The following is an 18,815-nucleotide window of genomic DNA, read 5'->3' on the forward strand; positions in this document are numbered from 1 at the left end:
TGCCACTGGGTTTACCACAGGCTGTTCCATCTGCCTACACTGTGGATCCCTTGCCCTTTCACCTACTTCATTCCATCCTACTCGGCATCAAACATCACTTCCCCAGGGGTGTCTCCCTCACCTCCCTGACTGAGACCAACCTCATAGCATCCCCCTTGTACGGTATTGTCACAGGGGTGACTTCTTTTGCGATTACGTGATTAATATCAGTCTTGACCACTAAGCTCTCTGGGATCAAAGTCCATGGCTGAGTTTTCTCACTGTTGTGTCCCCAGTACCTTGTACGGTGTCTGGCCCACAGCAGACACTCAAATATGTATTGACTATGGCATGACTAGTTTAATGTCTGCCTGCAAATAACACTAGGGAAAGGCTCTTCTACAAGGGCCACTGTATAGTTGCCATGGAACGAATGACAGTAGTAACAGTGGGCAAGTAACTGTCGCTTAGGAAGGGCCAACACACAACAGGAGAGCAGAGTATGCATGGCTGTATGCACAGTACCCAGGACCAAGCACTCCACTTGGAAGGGGAGCCCAACCCTTCTGCAGCCGCAACATCTACTTTAGCACCTAGGACAATGCCCAGAAGGTCAGTGGCGCTTGACTGTCCTTTATCAAGTTTCATTTAAGCTTGCAGGTCTATTTCCAGAGCTCATGGCTACAACTTGGTAGCCAAAATGGTGCCAGTTTGGCGCTTGTTACCCACCTCAATCCCGCTTTCAACTGAGTTGGAAAATTAAAGAGAACAAATTTACAGCTTTGATTGCAAACTGAAAAAGTGATACAATTAACACAAATGTCTTTGATTGCCTCTTGAAAAACATTTGTAAATCAAAATTGGTAATGCTTTTAAGGGTATGACATATTCTTTCAAATTATCCATGAGAGAGGGAAATTGTTTCGGATCATGCAAATGTGTGAATTTATGCCTAATAAATGAAAAATATTCTTCCTTACGTAATTCCCTTTAGGGGACCTACTTTAGTTCAAAAAAGTTTTTGAACACTTGACAGGTGCCAGGTATTCTGCTGGGCCAGGGGTAGGAGTTATGGAGAATCTGCAGAACTCTTGCTGTCAAGGGCCTCACGCTCTGATGGAGGAGATCATGGCAAAAGAAAATAACACGAGCCATGTTGCAAGTGTACGTCGTGTAAAGTGTACGTCGTGTAAAGTGTACATAGGATAAAGTGCACACCCTTTGTCCTATGAAGGAGATAAGGGTGCAGAGTGTTTTTGTTTGTTTGTTTTGTTTTTTTGCGGTACGCGGGCCTCTCACCGCTGTGGCCCCTCCCGCCGCAGAGCACAGGCTCCGGACACGCAGGCCCAGCGGCCACGGCCCATGGGCCCAGCCGCTCCGTGGCACGCGGGACCCTCCCGGACCGGGGCACGAACCCGCGTCCCCTGCATCGGCAGGCGGACTCTCGACCACTGCGCCACCAGGGAAGCCTGGGTGCAGAGTTTTTTGAAAATTAGGAGTAGCTCATGGAGAAGGCCGTAAAAAGTCCAAGATATCATAGAGTCCAGCTTCCTAACTTTACAAGTAAGAAAAATGAGGTCCCCAAAGGTCACGATCTCTTAACTAGTTAGTGCCAAAGCAGATCTCGAACCCAAAAGTTCCCTTTAAAGAGCTGTCAAAGATATGACCAAGTTCTACTGTTCTTACTGGCTTTCTCCAAACCACTCCAGCCACTGGGGGTTGAAGTATCAAGCAAATGTTGTTTGCTTTTTTTTTTTTTTTCTGTACACCGGCCTCTCACTGCTGTGGCCTCCCCCGTTGCGGAGCACAGGCTCCGGATGCGCAGGCTCAGCGGCCATGGCACACAGGCTTAGTTGCTCCGCGGCATGTGGGATCTTCCCGGACTAGGACACGAACCCGCGTCCCCTGCATCGGCAGGCGGACTCTCAACCACTGCGCCACCAGGGAAGCCCTTGTCTGCTTTTTATAAGGGAGCAGCAAGGTCCATCTTCCTGCCTCCCGTCTGGTCCCTTTCCACTCTACTTCCCATATATCAGGTGGAATAACTTCCCCAAATGCAGATCTGATCATGCCACCCCTTTCCTTCCCACTACCCTTAGGCTAACAACCTGGGTCCATCCTAAGGCTCACTCCAAGTGCTCTGGTCCTGACCCTTGACTGCAGCCTCCTCTTCCACCACTCTCTCCTTCCCTCTCCATGTTCCAGCCATGCTGTTCTTCCTCTGGTTCTTCAATCTTGCCATGCTCTCTCCCGCTTCCGGGGCTCAGCACGCACTGTTCCCTCTGCTTGGAACACTCTTCCTCCTTCTTCACCTAATGATTCATTGGGTTGAGATAAAATACCATTACCCTGACCTGTAGACTGGGTTCGTCCTTCCCTGCCCTCTGTATGCGCTCTGCCATTGCTCTGTATTGAATCACGGGTTGAACATCTGCCTTGTGCGCTAGACTCTAAGCCCCAAGAGCGTGGGAACATCTCAGTCGTTCACTGATGCGTCCCCACGCCCTAGCACAGTATGTAGATTCTTAGGGAGGCTAAGCTGCTGGAACAAATAACACTTCAAATCCTCAGTCTTCTACAGAACAAGAAGTTATTTTTTTCTTTTTCATGTGACAGTTCAGAGTCAGGGTTCCAGGTGGATGGCAGTCCTACTCCATGCCACCATGTAGGGACACAGGCTGATGGGGCTTGTGGCTTGCAAAGTACTCCTGATAATTTCTGTGTTAATTGGCTGGAAACAGGAAAGGGCACGGGAAGAGGCTGCATAGAAGGCAACCACTTCTCTTCTGCTCCTTTTCCATTGGAGGGCATTTGGTCATACGGTCACAAAAGGCTGCACAAAAGGCTAGGATATGTGGGCCAGCCATTGCCGAGTATTGTACTTCTTTACCATGTGACAAAGGGAGAAAGGATTTTGAAAGACAGATGGCAGCTCCACCAGAATGCTCAGGGCAGATTTACTGAAAATAAAGTAATTTTTAAATCATTATATTGCTCTACTTTAGATGCTGATATCAATACCCAAACTCCTAGAATCATTATGTTTCTATCATTTTGTTGGCAGCATTTCAATATCCAAACAACTGGCTTTAATAAAAGGTAAGGCCTGGTGTGACAGAGATGTATGTGTTTCTTCTCTACCATGAGAGCATGCCAAGAGTTAAAAATAATAGGACACCAAAGAATGCCAACAATGTAAGAGAACTTGTAGGTAAATCATCAAGCATTTATGATGTTCTTTTTATTCTTGTTTTTATTTTTTTATAAATTTATTTATTTTGGGCTGCATTGGGTCTTCGTTGCTGCGCGCGGGCTTTCTCTAGTTGTGGCGAGCGGGGGCTACTGTTCCTTGTGGTGTGCAGGCTTCTCATTGCGGTGGCTTCTCTTTGTTGTGGAGCATGGGCTCTAGGCATGCAGGCTTCAATAGTTGTGGCTTGCGAGCTGTAGAGAGCAGGCTCACTACTTGTGGCACACAGGCTTTGTTGCTCCACGGCATGTGGGATCTTCCCAGACCAGGGCTCGAACCCATGTCCCTTGCATTGGCAGGCGGATTCTTAACCACTGCGCCATCAGGGAAGTCCCTGATGTTCTTTTTAAACATTTGGAAATTGAGGTCCAGTGGTAGGAATTAGCTCACCCAAATTTAAAGGCCCAGCTATAATAGGAGCATGGATCCCTGACTCCTAATTCAGTGTTCATCCCACCATGGCCAGTTGGCCCTCCATGGGCAGTATCCTCAGTGTGTCCAAGTCAGCATCTGACTCATAAACGTTCAGTGGTATTCAGGATGCAATCAGTCCCCAACTGCCTCTGTTGATTGATCAAGACATAGTGTGGCAAACTCCCAAGGTGTAAACATTTGCCATCAGCATTACATTTTATAGGTAAAATATTTTTAGAGCCAACAATGCTGTCATGGAAATAACAGTATAAGAAAAAATATACTCATACACTGGGATCATTATCTTATTCCAAAACATGTGGCTTCTTTATAGAGTAACAAGCACAGCTAGATTCTATTATATTGCAGTTATTTTTCCTCCTAGATGGCTGCTCTATGTCTCCAGAGGAGATGCTTTATATTTCTATTGAAATAAATCTTCATCTTGGTGAGAATATTATTGTTACACCATCACAACACAAGAGACCTATGATTTCTGTTTCACAATTTCAGGCACTTTTGATAATGTCAATGACAAAATATCATGTCCATGACATGATAAATACCCATGACATTTCTCATATAACAGCCTCCTCTGAGAGGCTGAGGGGGGAGTGTAACTCTGTATCATCCACACTGCCCACCAATACACAGACACACACACACACACACACACACACACACACACACACACACACACACACACACACACACACACACACACACACACACACACACACACACACCATTCCTGGCACCAGACTCCTTACAGTAGACAACTGGGCCACATTTATTCCCATGCCTTAAGAAAACACAGGATAAATATGGCTCATCTTGCCAGAATGCATTTTATTCAATGGTAATTTTAAGTGTTATTCCCTGAAATCCAGCAGGGCTAGATCATGGAATAGAAGTCAGTACCAACCCACATTTTCACTTCTGGCTGTTTGGGCTTATGCCCTTGATCTCTTGGGGGAGGTGGATAGAAATGGGTGTTGAGAACATATTTGCCTGTAGCATCCAAAGTAGTTTTATAGTGGAAAAGTTTGAAAAGTGTTAGAGTATTGGGGAAACTATCGATCTAGCAAGAAAACAGAAGAGATCTAATTTTTAGTTCTGCCATGTACGACTGATGCGTACTGGGAAAAACCACGTTTCTCCTGTAGGTCTTCATTTCTTTGTTTGAAAAAATAACTAATATTAAGAAAAGTTCTAAAATGAGGTGATTCTGACACTTTGCTGTACTGAGGTTTGTGTTTCTACTACACTAAAGTGTTAGGAACTCGCTAGATGAAGTGTTTCACATTTTAGGTTCCACTTTTCAGGGCAAGTGAGGAGAAAGAGGCAGGGATTGTTCTCAAGTTCAAGTCAGCTCAGTTCAGCACATGTCTATGCTAAGGCCTACGACACGCCAGGGCCTGGGAATGAATGCAATGATAAATAAGATGCAGTGACTGCCCTCAGGGAACATACAGTCTAGAGCTGCACTGTCCAATATGGTAGCCACTAGCCACCTGTGGATATGGGACACTTAAAATGTGGCTAATTTGAATCCAGTTGTGCTGCAAGTTTAAAATATATGACAGATTTAAGAGACTTAGTAGAAAGAAGTGTAACGTATCTGAGTAATTTGTTCACGTTAATGACATGCTGAAATGATATTTTGATAAATCAGGTTAAATAATATATTTCTAAAATAATTTTATCTGAATCATTTTACTTTTTTAATGTGGCTACTTAGAAAAAAATTCATTATAATTCGGGCTCGTATTACATTTCTTTTGGACAGCACTGATCTAGAGGGTAATTGAGACAGATAAACAGTGTTTCAGTCTGAAGGTTATGACAAGCTTATGTTTAGGGAAGTAGAAAAGCACAAAGGAGGGGCAGGTAGCCCTATCCCAGGGTTTGGGAAAGAATCCTGCAGGATACACTGCCTGCAAAACGAGATCTAGAGGTATCATGCATCACGGTGAGGAAACAGACTGTGTGACCTTAAGCAAGCTACTTAACCTCTCTGTGCTTCAGTTTCCTCATCTATAAAGTGGAGATGATACTGGAACCCACCTCGGAGGACTGATGTAAGAATTAAATGAGTCAAATCATATACACCCCATAAAGAAGTGGCTGGCATACAGAGCGTGGGCTCCATAATCGTCCATCACAATGCAAGCTCCAGGAACCAAGGAGTTGTTCTCTTAATATTGCTCGCTTAATATTGCTCTGTCCCCAGAACTAGGACAAGGCCCGGCAATAAGTACTTGCTGGGAGGACAGAGTGTGTAAGGAACTGCAGACAGTTTAGTATTATTAAAGCATAAAAAGCGAGGTAGGAGCTAGCAGGAAATGTAGACGTGATGTGCCTGGATTAACACCCCCCACCCGCCTTCCAAAGGCAAGAGAGGCAATAAAAGACCCAAAAAGAAACATCAATCCTTTGCATTTTTAATGGCGCTTCGCTCTTTACAATATGCTTTCACATATTCGCCCACAGCTCTGTGAGGCAGGCAGGGCAGGAATTAGGAGGCAGCACACTGAGTTTATTAAGGGAAGAACCCAACCATAAAAAGAGGAAACCAAACAACGCCTCACAAAGTCTCATCAGTATTGGTAGGATAAGCGGAGTTCGTTTTTATCTTTTATTTTCAATTTTTTTCTAGTTTGGTTTTTACCACGAGCATATGTTATTTTACAGTCAGGGAAAATGCATGCTGTGTTAAAATGAATGGAGGAGAAGGAAGAGAAGTGGGCTAGTCCAGATGGAGTCCCCATTTAGAGAGCCGTCAGACCTGAACTTCATCAGAGGACTGGGGAACGTCTGGTTCCGCAGCCTCCATGGAGATGCCCTTAGAAGGAGTTATTCCAAAGTGGCAGATCTTTCTGTGGCCTTTGAAGGCAGACAGACTTTCGAATCTTTCCTCTGCCACCCGGGAGCAATGTGACCTTAAGATTCTTAATCTATCCATGTGTCAGTTTCCAATACGTAAAATAGAGACACAAATAGTACCTACCCTTCTGGGTTTATGAAGCATTAAATAAGCTTATGTTTGAAAGGCATCTGGCACATAGTAAGCAAGAAAGGTGTCTAGGGCTTCCCTGGTGGCACAGTGGTTGAGAGTCCGCCTGTCGATGGAGGGGACACGGGTTCGTGCCCCAGTTCGGGAAGATCCCACATGCCGCGGAGCAGCTGAGCCTGTGAGCCATGGTCGCTGAGCCTGCGCGTCCAGAGCCTGTGCTCCGCAACGGGAGAGGCCACAACAGTGAGAGGCCCGCGTACCGCAAAAAAAAAAAAAAAAAGAAAGAAAGGTGTCCATCATTACTTGCAAGCTCACTCACAGCTTGGAAGCTCACCCGTTCCTTTCCAGAAGGGCACAGCCAGGAGAGGAAGAGGTTACTGTTCCCCATGAGAAGTCTCAGACCCAGCAAAACAACCCATACTAAAGCCCTGTCTAGTTATTCTGGGTTATGAATAAATAAATCAACTGGTAAAAGTTACAGAACGGACATTTACCTCCGAAGGAATTAAGGTGTTTCTTCTAAGCACTTTGCTTCTTAAAAGCAAGACTATTTATAAACAGAGTTTATTCTTTAGCCGCTTAAATGCCAAGTTACCGCCATACAGCTCCTCACCACCTCAACCCCACCTTCCAGGGAAGGGAGACATGAGCTAAAAGAAATATGCCATCTCCTTGTTTTTGATGAGCAGGAAAATCTTGAGTAATTGAGGAAAAAAATCCCAATTTTACTTTTTTAATTTATTTATTTTTGGCTGCGTTGGGTCTTCGTTGCTGCGCGCAGGCTTTCTCTAGTTGTGGTGAGCGGGGGCTACTCTTCGTTGTGGTGTACGGGCTTCTCACTGCAGTGGCTTCTCCTGTTGCGGAGCACGGGCTCTAGGTGCGAGGGCTTCAGTAGTTGTGGTGCATGGGCTTCAGTAGTTGTGGCACGGGGGCTCTAGAGCACAGGCTCAGTAGTTGTGGCACACGGGCTTCTCACTGCAGTGGCCTCTCCTGTTGTGGAGCACGGCTCTAGGCGTGCGGGCTTCAGTAGTTGTGGCTTGCAGCCTCAGTAGTTGTGGCGCACGGGCTCAGTTGCTCCACAGCACGTGGGATCTTCCTGGACCAGGGCTCGAACTCATGTCCCCTGCACTGGCAGGCGGACTTCCAACCACTGTGCCACCAGGGAAGCCAAAAAATTCCAATTTTAAATGTGGGTTTCAGGATGTGGCAGAAGTGAAGGGAAGAGGTGGATAAGGATAGGAGGGAAAAGAGCTAAAAATTGAATGCAAAGAAGCAGGGAACTTTCTGAGTCTGGGATAGTAGTCTAGATGGAGAGCCAGCCACTGGACTAGCAGACAGAAGCCACAGGTCAGGATGGGACTGAGGATCAGAAACCAAAGAGGAAATCAAGGAGTAAGAAGCTAAGGGCACGGATTCTGCAGACGTTGATTCGACAGATTCGTGAAGCACCTCCTAGATCCTAGGCACTGTTCTCAGTGCTGAAGTTTACACAGAAGAGAAGACAGGCAAAACATTCCTGTCTTCTTAAGGCTTATGTTTTCAACATGGATTCATATTCAAGCTCTGCCACTTATTAATGTGTCCTCAGCAAGATCCTATCCTTTCTTCATCTATACGATGGTATAATCATGGAGAGACATACAGTGTTCATGGGTTGGAAGAGTCAACATAGTAGATATCAGTTCTCCCCAAGTTGCTCTCTAAGTTTAATGAAATATAACAACATTCAAGTTGTTTTAAAAAAAAAACAGACAAACTTATTCTCAACTTTATGTGGGAAGGGGACTAAAATAGTCAAAACTGTAAACATCTCAAATGTCCTTTGTTGGTGAATGTGGTACATACATATCATGGAATACTACTCAATGAAAAGGAAAATACCATCACTACATTCAACAACTTGGATAAAATGCAAGGGAGGGGCTTCCCTGGTGGCGAAATAGTTAAGAATCCGCCTGCCAGTGCAGGGGACATGGGTTCGAGCCCTGGTCCAGGAAGATCCCACGTGCCGTGGAGCAACAAAGCCTGTGTGCCACAACTACTGAGCCTGTGTGGCCAAACTACTGAAGCCTGTGCGCCTAGAGCCCGTGCTCCACAGCAAGAGAAGCCACGACAATGAGAAGCCTGCCCACTGCAACAAAGAGTAGCTCTGCTCGCTGCAACTAGAGAAAACCTGCTCGCAGCAACGGAGACCCAACGCAGTCAAAAATCAAATAAATAAATTTATTTTTTTAAAAAACGCAAGGGAATCACAACATTGTAAAGCAACTATACCCCAATAAAAAAATAAAAACAGAAAAAAAAACTCAAAGGAATGATGCTGAGTTTAAAAACCCATTCTCAGAGAACTTCTGTATGATTCCATTCACAGAACATGTGTTGTTTCATAACATGAAGATGGAGAACAGATCAGTGATTGCCAGGGGTTAGGAATGGGGGAGGGGCCAGGTAGAAAGATTGGCTGTTACTATAAAGGGTTACTATGAGAGAATCTTATGTTGGTGGTACAGTTCTGTATATTGATTGTGGTGATAGTTACACAAAGGTACACATTTGGTAATATTGCCTAGAAATACACACACACACACACACACACACACACAGGATGAGGGCATATGTAACTGGTAAAATCTGAACAAACTGTGGATTGTATCAATGTCAGTTTCTTGCTTTGGATGTTGTACTGTAATTATGCAAGATGTTTCTTGGGGGAACAGGTGCGGGAGATTGTTTTTGCGTATTCATTGGCAATTTCCTGTAAATTTATAATCATATCAAAATAAAAAGGTTAAAAATGCAATAAAAATTTAAATGGTATAATAATCCCTATGGTGGTTATGAGAAGTAAATATACAATTTATTAAAGTATCTGGCACACAATAGATGCACAATAAATGGCAGCTCCAACTTCCTATCCCAACCAGATTGCTGCTTACACACATGTCCTTGACTTGCTCTAGCTTGGAGCAAATAAGTGGGTACTCTTGAGTGGGGGCCAAAAAAGAGTTATCCATTTGCGGGACCAGGAAGTCCGAATGCCTCAAGCTTCGGCCTAATTGTGGGTGAAATGACACGGGGGGATGGAGAGGACACACATTTCCTCATGCAAGAGAGAGAGAGGCCAACACATTGATTAGAATGCTTTGGCAGATGTTTATATACACCCTTTACCGTTTAGTCGGAGTCCTGTTCAGAGATACAGTAAAAACTGAGAAGGTCCACAGTTGTTTTCCCTTCATGCATTCCTCTTAACTCTTGTCATTCCATCTAACTTTTTTTTAAATTTTTATTTTATATTGGGGTATAGTTGATTAACCATGTTGTGTATTGAACTTTAATTTAAAAAAAAAAAAACAACTAAATGCTTAAAACCTTTTAATGCCCTCTCTGTACATCTGATGGAAAATCCTGATTCCTTTCCAGAACTTAGGAGCCCTGGATGGTCTAGCCCCTGCCAACCTTTCTAATGAAACACACTTTCAGCCTCTAGACTCCAGCCTCAACTGTCTCCTTTCAGCTCCTCCAATGTGCCAGACTCCTGATCTGAGCCTTCACATATGCTGTTACCTGAGCCTGGAACACTCAAAACAACCCTAATCCCAGGCTGACCCACCCCACCCTTTAGATGGCAGGTCCTTCCCACCGTATTGGTCTTAGCTTAAATATTAATCTACTTATATAATAGATGCCTCCAAGACAACCTATCTCAGTACTTTTCCTCTGAGACCTACTCTGTAATTTTCTGTTTCTTCTGTTTCTATACCTTCTTTGCCTCATACAAGTTGCAAATATGCATAATATATGTGTATATGGATAAACAAATAATTGTCAAATATGTATAAAACAAATATATGTATACACACATATCCTCTTGATTATTATTTATTATCCCACTAGATTGTAATATAGATGAGGGCAGAGGCCACATCTGGTTCTGTCACTTCTATGTGCTGAACAGCACAGAAAGTACCAGAAACACAGTAAGTGCTCAATACAAAAGTCACAAATATCTGACTGATCATCTTTCTTTGAATCCATGATTGTTGCACTTTACCTGGGCAGAAAGCTGTTGGCTTTTGTTTTCTCTTCTTCCTATTCATTCATTCAACAGCATTTACTGGCGCCTACTACATAGCAGGCATTTGTGCTGGTCACTGGGAATGTAGTGATAAAAAAAGCTATGATCTCTGGCCTCATGGAGCTTGTATTCTAGTTAGAGAGAAAGATGATTAAACATGCAATAAGTGTAAAGCAGGAAAAGTTCTATAATAGGGGATATATTGGGGACTGAGAGAACAGAGAGGGTAAGATTTGTCTTCATTGTCCTTCGTGCACTTCTCAGAGTTCACTGTGTGCTACCCACTGGAAGGGACTGAGCTAGTACCATCCTTTCAAGGAATTTAAATCAGAGAAACCAGCTAGATCACTGTGATTGAGGCCATGATTCAGAGAGATCCCTTGTCTATCATGATATCAAAGGACTTGTCCTGGATATCATTCTCCTTTATCACACTGGCATGTGGTGATGCTCTATCTGACACAGAATATAAACTCCACAAGAGCAGGACTTTGTCTTATTCAATGAGGTATCCTTAATGCCAGGGACTGAGCCAAGCACACGGTAGATGCTCTATAAAGATTTGTCGAATAACTGAATGAAATTACACGTCGGAAGACCAAAGCTTAGAGAGGTCAGGTGTTTTCCCAAGGTCACAGGGGAAGAGGGTGATAAATCTCATCCTAATTCTACTAATTCTAATTGCTACTGAGGGACTTTTGTTCTCCATGGTTTAAAGGTCAAGGATCAGACTCCCCCATGTCCCACTCCCAGATAGGTGGCAAAGAGCCCAAGGCCAGGATCACATTGACACAAACCTTCCATCCCTGTTCCCTAAGTTCCCCTGGAAGGTAGAGCCTCATGTCTGGGGAAGGGTCATTTCTAACCTAGGCTACACAGTTGTACATTTCTTCTTTCACAGCTCTACGCAATGGTTCAGATCTGGAAAAAGCCATCGCCACTGCCGCTATGATTTTCAGAAACTTTTCTGACCCTGATGGCAAACTTGGGAAAGCTACTGCCAAAAATCTACTGCAAACCCAATATAGGAATTTCACAGAGGTAAGAGAACTAATAGGTACCAAGAAACGGGGCCACGCCATAACGGCTGGCCCAAAGAGTCAACAACTCCAGCTCGAAGTTACCATTATGTTGCTTCATTCCACAAATGTTTATTGGACACCTACCCTACGCCAGGAAATGAGCTGTGCCCTGGGGTTAATGCAGTGAACAAGCTAACAATCCAGCAGAGTAGAGAGATGTGCTGAAAAAGTAATTAGAAATAGTCAGAGGACCGTGAAAGAGTAGAACGTGCAGTGACAGAATAAAACAGAGGGACCATCTTGGGCTTGGAGGTCAAAAAAGAGCTCCTGGGAAATTAAGGTATAGCTAAGATCTGAAGAAGGAGATCAAGAGTGAGCAGGGACCGGGGGCAGGGTGCGTGCAGGATGAGAATGATGGCATGCCCGGCAGAGGATTTGGCATAAAGCATGTCAAAGACCTATGAGGGCAAGTATTGGTGAGAAGAGGAAGGGAAGTAGGAAGCAGTGGAAGAGGAGGCCGGGGGGGGTGAAGAGAAGCCACTTCTTACAGAGGCATAGCGTGAGGGCAGGAGGAAGCCAGGGAAGTTTCTAAATCCGGGTCGAAGGAATTATACCAGCTGCAGTAGGAGATGAGACTGTGGTTGGGATGGGGAGTGAAACGAAGAAAAGAGGAACCGTGGGGAGGGAATCCAAACAGAAGATGTTGGTTTGGACTAAGGCACCAAATATGGGAGGCATCTGGAAGGTGGAATGAACGGGATCTGATAACCATGAGGGCTGAAGAGCAAGGGGGACAAATATGATACCTCAGTTCTGACCGTGGGAGGAAGTGGGCGGTGGTCCCATTTCCAGAGAAGAGGAAGGCTGGAGAATAAGCAGATTTGAGGTAGGGAGGGAGGTGGGGGCAGGTGATGAGTTCTGTTAGCACGTGTCAAGTTTAAGATGTCCTTGAAACTGTCAAGTGGAGAAACTCGGACAGCAACAGGATATGTGAGCGGGAAGGTCAGAATAGAGATCTGTAACAGTGAGAGTGGGCAATGTGAAAATGGTTACTGAACAGAAGGAAGTGACCTAAATCATCTAGAGGCATCTTTCTCAAACCTCAGCCACCTGAATACCATCTTCAATATTTTTCCCATATCTGCCTATAGCCTGTATTATAATGTACCTAGAACTTGTTAAGAGAACACTCTACTTAAAGGAAATTATTTTATAAGGAGCCTTGATCACCATTTTAAATGTAAATTCAGTGGGTAAAAGTGGAAGGTAGTAAAAAAATATAGATGACTGTTCATTCTTATTTAATATTTATTCTTGCATCACCTAAAGCTGTGTTACATTCTACCAGCAGTACATGTTCAAACTTTGGAAAATAGTAGCCTAGGGAAAATGCATAAGAAAAAAGGAGGACCTCACACAGAACCTAAACCACCAACATTTAATGATAGATTGAGCAAGAAAAAACTTAAAAGTAAACAGTCTCTCAGGTTCTATGTGTATTCTGAGACGTTTAAAAGAGAAGTATTATAGTTCCTTTAAGATATAAATATATATGGTTTTAGCATACCACAGTGAAATAAGGTGCCACCCACTGGGGGAAGCTGGGTCAAGGGTACAACTTCCCGTGAATCTATGATTGTTTTAAAAGGGTGTGTGTGAAATCGGCTTTTTTTTTTTAATTCCACAAGTGATTTTTTTTATAGCCTGTTTCATAGAAACAGTGAATAGATTGGTGGTTGCCAGGAGCTAGGGGAAGGGGAAAGTGGCGTGGTATAGGTCAGAGGGTGCAAATTTCCAATTTTAAGAAGAATAAGTTCTGAGGCTCTAATGCACAGCATGGTGACTATAGTTAGTAATACGGTACTGCATGCTTGAAGGTCACTGAGGTAGATCTTGAGCATTCTCCCCACACACACGCACACACACACACAAGTTAACTCTGTGAGGTGATGGATGTGTTAATTATCTTGATCTTGGTAATCACTCCACAACGCATGTGTATTAAACCATCACACTGTACACTTTAAATATATATAATTATATTTGTCAATTATTCCATAATAAAGTTAAAAAGGAGTGTGTGCAGCAAGATCTTTTTTGACTCACCTCCTAGAGAAATGGAAATAAAAACAAAAATAAACAAATGGGACCTAATGAAACTTAAAAGCTTTTGCACAGCAAAGGAAACTATAAACAAGACAAAAAACAACCCTCAGAATGGGAGAAAATATTTGCAAATGTAGCAACTGACAAAGGATTAATCTCCAAAATTGATAAGCAGCTCATGCAGCTCAATATCAAAAAAACAAACAACCCAATCCAAAAATGGGCAGAAGACCTAAATAGACATTTCTCCAAAGAAGATATACAGATGGCCAACAAACACATGAAAGGATGCTCAACATCACTAATCATCAGAGAAATGCAAATCAAAACTACAGTGAGGGGGCTTCCCTGGTGGCGCAGTTGTTGAGAGTCTGCCTGCCAATGTAGGGGACGCAGGTTCATGCCCCAGTCCGGGAGGATCCCACATGCTGCGGAGTGGCTGGGCCCGTGAGCCTGCGCATCCGGAGCCTGTGCTCCGCAATGGGAGAGGCCACGACAGTGAGAGGCCCGCGTACTGAAAAAAAAACCAAAAACAAAAACAAAAAACTACAATGAGGTATCACCTCACACCAGTCAGAATGGCCATCATCAAAAAATCTACAAACAGGGCTTCCCTGGTGGCGCAGTGGTTGAGAGTCCGCCTGCCGATGCGGTTCGTGCCCTGGTCCGGGAAGATCCCACATGCCGCGGAGCCGCTGGGCCTGTGAGCCATGACCGCTGAGCCTGCGCATCAGGAGCTCTGCAACAGGAGAGGCCACAACAGTGAGAGGCCCGCGTACCGCAAAAAAAAAAAAAAGAAAAAAGAAAATCTACAAACAATAAATGCTGGAGAGGGTGTGGAGAAAAGGGAACCCTCTTGCACTGTTGGTGGGAATGTAAATTGATGCAGCCACTATGGAGAACAGTATGGTGGTTCCTTAAAAAACTAAAAATAGAACTACCATATGACCCAGCAATCCCTCTACTGGGCGTATACCCTGAGAAAACCATAATTCAAAAAGAGTCATGTACCACAATGTTCATTGCAGCACTATTTACAATAGCCAGGACATGGAAGCAACGTAAGTGTCCATCGACAGATGAATGGATAAAGAAGATGTGGCACATATATACAATGGAATATTACTCAGCCATAAAAAGAAATGAAATTGAGTTATTTGTAGTGAGGTGGATGGACCTAGAGACTGTCATACAGAGTGAAGTAAGTCAGAAGGAGAAAAATAAATACCGTATGCTAACACATATATATGGAATCTTAAAAAAAAAAAAAAAGGTTCTGAAGAACCTAGGGGCAGGAGAGGAATAAAGACATAGACATAGAGAATGGGCTTGAGGACATGGGTGGGGGAAGGGTAAGCTGCAACGAAGTGAGAGAGTGGCATGGACTTATATACACTACCAAATGTAAAATAGACAGCTAGTGGGAAGCAGTCACATAGCACAGGGAGATCAGCTCGGTGCTTTGTGACCACCTAGAGGGGTGAGATAGGGAGGGTGGAGGGAGACGCAAGAGGGAGGAGATATGGGGATATACGTATATGTATAGCTGATTCACTTTGTTATAAAACAGAAACTAACACACCATTTTAAAGCAATTATACTCCAATAAAGATGTTTAAAAATTAATTAAAATAAATTTTTTTAAAAAGGAGTGTGTGCCTGGGTGTGTGTGTCTGTGAGTGTGAAAGAGAGAGAGAGAGAAAGAGACAAAGTACTACAGTGTGAGACACAGAAAAATAACTGGAAAGAAATCTTAATAATAGTAAGCTATCTTTGGGTAATGGGGTAAAGGGTTATTTTTACATGCTCCTGTTTTTTCTAAATGTCCAATATTAAACACATATCATTTTTGAAATAATTTTTTTAAGAAAAGCTATTTTTTCAGCCAGAAACATCAGGCAGAATTAGACAAGAGATCCAAAGTTCTGGGGAGTCTTTACAGAGAGGGTGGGAGAACAAATCCTATATTACCGGCTTACATCAGAGGCCGAAAGAAATGACAGATACTAGAGAGAAAAAGAATGCTGCGTGTAGCTGGCAAAACCTCAGTGAGCTTTTAACAAGTATGAAAATGAGGACCTAGTAGACGGATCATCCTGATGTGATTCGCCATCCCTCTGAGAATATCAGAGGAAAAGAATTAAAACCGAAGTCACCAGAAAAGACACCTTCAGCCTCGTGTCCCTCAGTGTAGGCAAAACCGGGAAAGGCAGCCGTTCTGGGATCTCTAGCAGCCGACTCAGCCAGACCACGGTGCAATCCCGCCCTCTCCTCCAGATGAGAGCAGAGACTGATTTCAGGGGACTTGAGGGGACTGCTCATCCCTGGCATCCTCAGTCTCAGTGGTGATAACTTCCCTCCGCTGAGCAGACATGTAGCGTCATGTCAGAATGCTGTCTTGGGGGACTTCCCTGGTGGTCCAGTGGGTAAGACTCCATGATCCCAATGCAGGGGGCCCGGGTTCCATCCCTGATCGGGGAACTAGATCCCGCATGCGTGCTACAACTAAGTCTGCATGCCACAACTAACAAGCCCTCCTGCCACAACTAAGAGCCGGTGCAACAAAAATAAATTTAATTAATTAGTTAGTTAAAAAAGAATGCTGTCTTGGACCAACCACCCAGCTCCGCCCCGTGAGAGTCCCTCAGGCAGGTACAGCATAAGAGTCTCCATCGCTAACTGGGCTTTCTCCTAAATCCTCACACAGGGTTCTGTGGTAAACTGAGCCAGACCTTCTGGCTGAGGCCTGGATCTGAAAGGAATATGTCCTTTCTCATAAGCCTAAACATAATTTGGGGTATCTGACTTAGCCCTCTATAGCCAGTCAGAGATAGTAAAACTGAGCACCTAAAAGCACTGCTAAGAAGATAAAAAGCAAGATGGTGGGTCAGGCCCCAAGAAGTCTGGACCTCCTCCAGCTCCGTGGTCTTAAAATATGCAGCAAAAAGAGGAGGAAGACCTCCAGCCATCTCTGACCTTTGAGCAAACAGAGTGCTTTACTCTAGTAAAGGGCTTCTCTCTCTGTCTTATCTCCAGCTCTTCCTGGAGGGAGACAGACACAGGTCCTTTCACCCTCACTGATAGGTGTGACCTCTTGAGGAACAGCGTAGAGAAACATGAAAGGTCTAAGCCTGTAAGAGGAATGTATCATCACTCCTAAAGGGCCTTAGTCATTGCTGTGATGGTTTTTTTTGCAGCCAGCACATGGATGAGTGTTTGGGGTTAAACTAAATGCAGTGAATCAAATGACCTTAACGTTTCTGATGCACTTGGGAAGATATTTCATGAGCTGTGGCTGGAACTGAAAATCCCCTCCATTTAGGTGTTTTCACATGTTTTCCCTCACTCTGTTGCTGATGACTATGAACTTGGGTTTGATTCATGATCAAACTTAGGGCTGAACAATATTCCAAAGCACATATTTTCTTTTAGCATATTTTATTCCATATTTCTGGATAATCTTATGCTCAGTGCAGCACATAGTGGATACCTCCAATAACAAAGGGATTGTACTCTGAAACCATAACAGTATCTGTACCTGTAGAGAAGTAGGGTAGCAGTTGAGTGTGGGTTCTGGAATCGGGTAGCCAATGAGCTGAATCCTGGTTCCGCACTCACAGCTGCCTAGCTTGGGGCAAATCACTTCATTCTCACTGAGTCTCTGGCATTGCCTCTGTAGGGTGGGAAAATAATAGTTCATATTCAATAAGGTCACTGTGAGCACTTAGTGAGATAACCCATGAAAAGATTTAATACAGTGCTCAACTAGTAGCACTGGTAGCAACTTGACCTGTTGTTAATAACATGTTTACTATTGCATATTATCTGTAAAACCGAGGTGGCATGATGAATTCGGTTTTTTTGCTTTTTCTTCTTTATTCTTACGGGACAAAAACCAAACCAAGATGCAGAGACCTCCTTTCTGAACTCGACGAACATACAGAAAATAAGCTGGATTTTGAGGATTTCATGATCTTACTGTTAAGCATCACGGTAATGTCAGATTTGCTACAAAATATATGGAGTGTAAAAATTATGCAATAGGGCTTCCCTGGTGGCGCAGTGATTGGGAGTCCGCCTGCCATGCAGGGGACACGGGTTCGTGCCCCGGTCTGGCAGGATCCCGCATGCCGCGGAGGGGCTGGGCCCATGAGCCATGGCCGCTGGGCCTGCGCAGAGCCTGTGCTCTGCAACGGGAGAGGCCACAACAGTGAGAGGCCCGCATACCGCAAAAAAAAAAAAAAAAAATTATGCAACAAACAGCTTTAAATATATAGTTAGACAAATTAATGGCAAAAGACAGTATTAAATTATTGAAATTTTTTTCATTTTATTTTTAATTAATTGAAGGTACTGATCATGCACCTGGGGTAGCCTAGGATGGTTCTGATTGCTAATGTTCAGACCCAGTGTAACTAAAAAGTCTATGCCTACTCTTCAAAAATGTTTAAATAATATAGTCTCTGGTGCTTTACAATATGATAGATTTGATACCACTGAATATTGCATTGCTTTTGCTGTATCAGTAGTGTCTTAGAGCACTTTCCTTATAATCATTGAGTCCCTCATTCATTCACTCATTAAACAATGTGTGTTGAACCTCTACTTGATGGTATTGCTGAGGATACAGTAATTAACCAGCCAGTCTCTGCCTTCAGACATGCCTGCAGAAGTCCAGCAGTAGAGATAGGCTATGAACAATTCATCAATCAGTTGCATATGCAGTATAATTATAATTGTGATAAGGGCTACAGGATGCTAAAAGAGCTGTTATCACCAGACCTGGGATCAAAGTCAGATAAGCTCTACTGACATTCTGCAAAAGGCAAAACTATGGGGGGCGGGGTAGAGCGGTGCTTGCCACGGCTGCAGTTGGGAAACGGAGTTGTCCACAAATAGGCACAAAGGAACTTTTAGGGGGGATGGGAATGTTCTATAGCTTGACTGCGGTGA

General features: G+C 43.9%; 1 protein-coding gene across 1 annotated transcript; it reads left to right on the forward strand.

The window, feature by feature from the left end:
• The first annotated feature begins 481 nt into the window (after nt 1–481).
• SNTN (sentan, cilia apical structure protein) lies at nt 482–18,159 on the forward strand. Its single transcript, XM_019947711.3, has 4 exons — nt 482–591; nt 3,044–3,078; nt 11,636–11,775; nt 17,748–18,159. The coding sequence occupies exons 1-4, from the start codon at nt 482–484 to the stop codon at nt 17,904–17,906; spliced, it is 444 nt and encodes a 147-aa protein (XP_019803270.1). The 3' UTR covers nt 17,907–18,159.
• Nucleotides 18,160–18,815: the final 656 nt, after the last annotated feature.

This window comes from Tursiops truncatus, chromosome 10 (genome assembly GCF_011762595.2).
Source record: "Tursiops truncatus isolate mTurTru1 chromosome 10, mTurTru1.mat.Y, whole genome shotgun sequence".
NCBI classification, from domain to species: domain Eukaryota; kingdom Metazoa; phylum Chordata; class Mammalia; order Artiodactyla; family Delphinidae; genus Tursiops; species Tursiops truncatus.

Coding starts and splice junctions, on each gene's coding strand:
- SNTN (XM_019947711.3), top strand. CDS start 482: ATGCATGGCTGTATGCACAGTACCCAGGACCAAGCACTCCACTTGGAA. Junction 592..3,043: donor CCTAGGACAATGCCCAGAAG/GTCAGTGGCGCT, acceptor TTTTGTTGGCAG/CATTTCAATATCCAAACAAC. Junction 3,079..11,635: donor ACAACTGGCTTTAATAAAAG/GTAAGGCCTGGT, acceptor CTTCTTTCACAG/CTCTACGCAATGGTTCAGAT.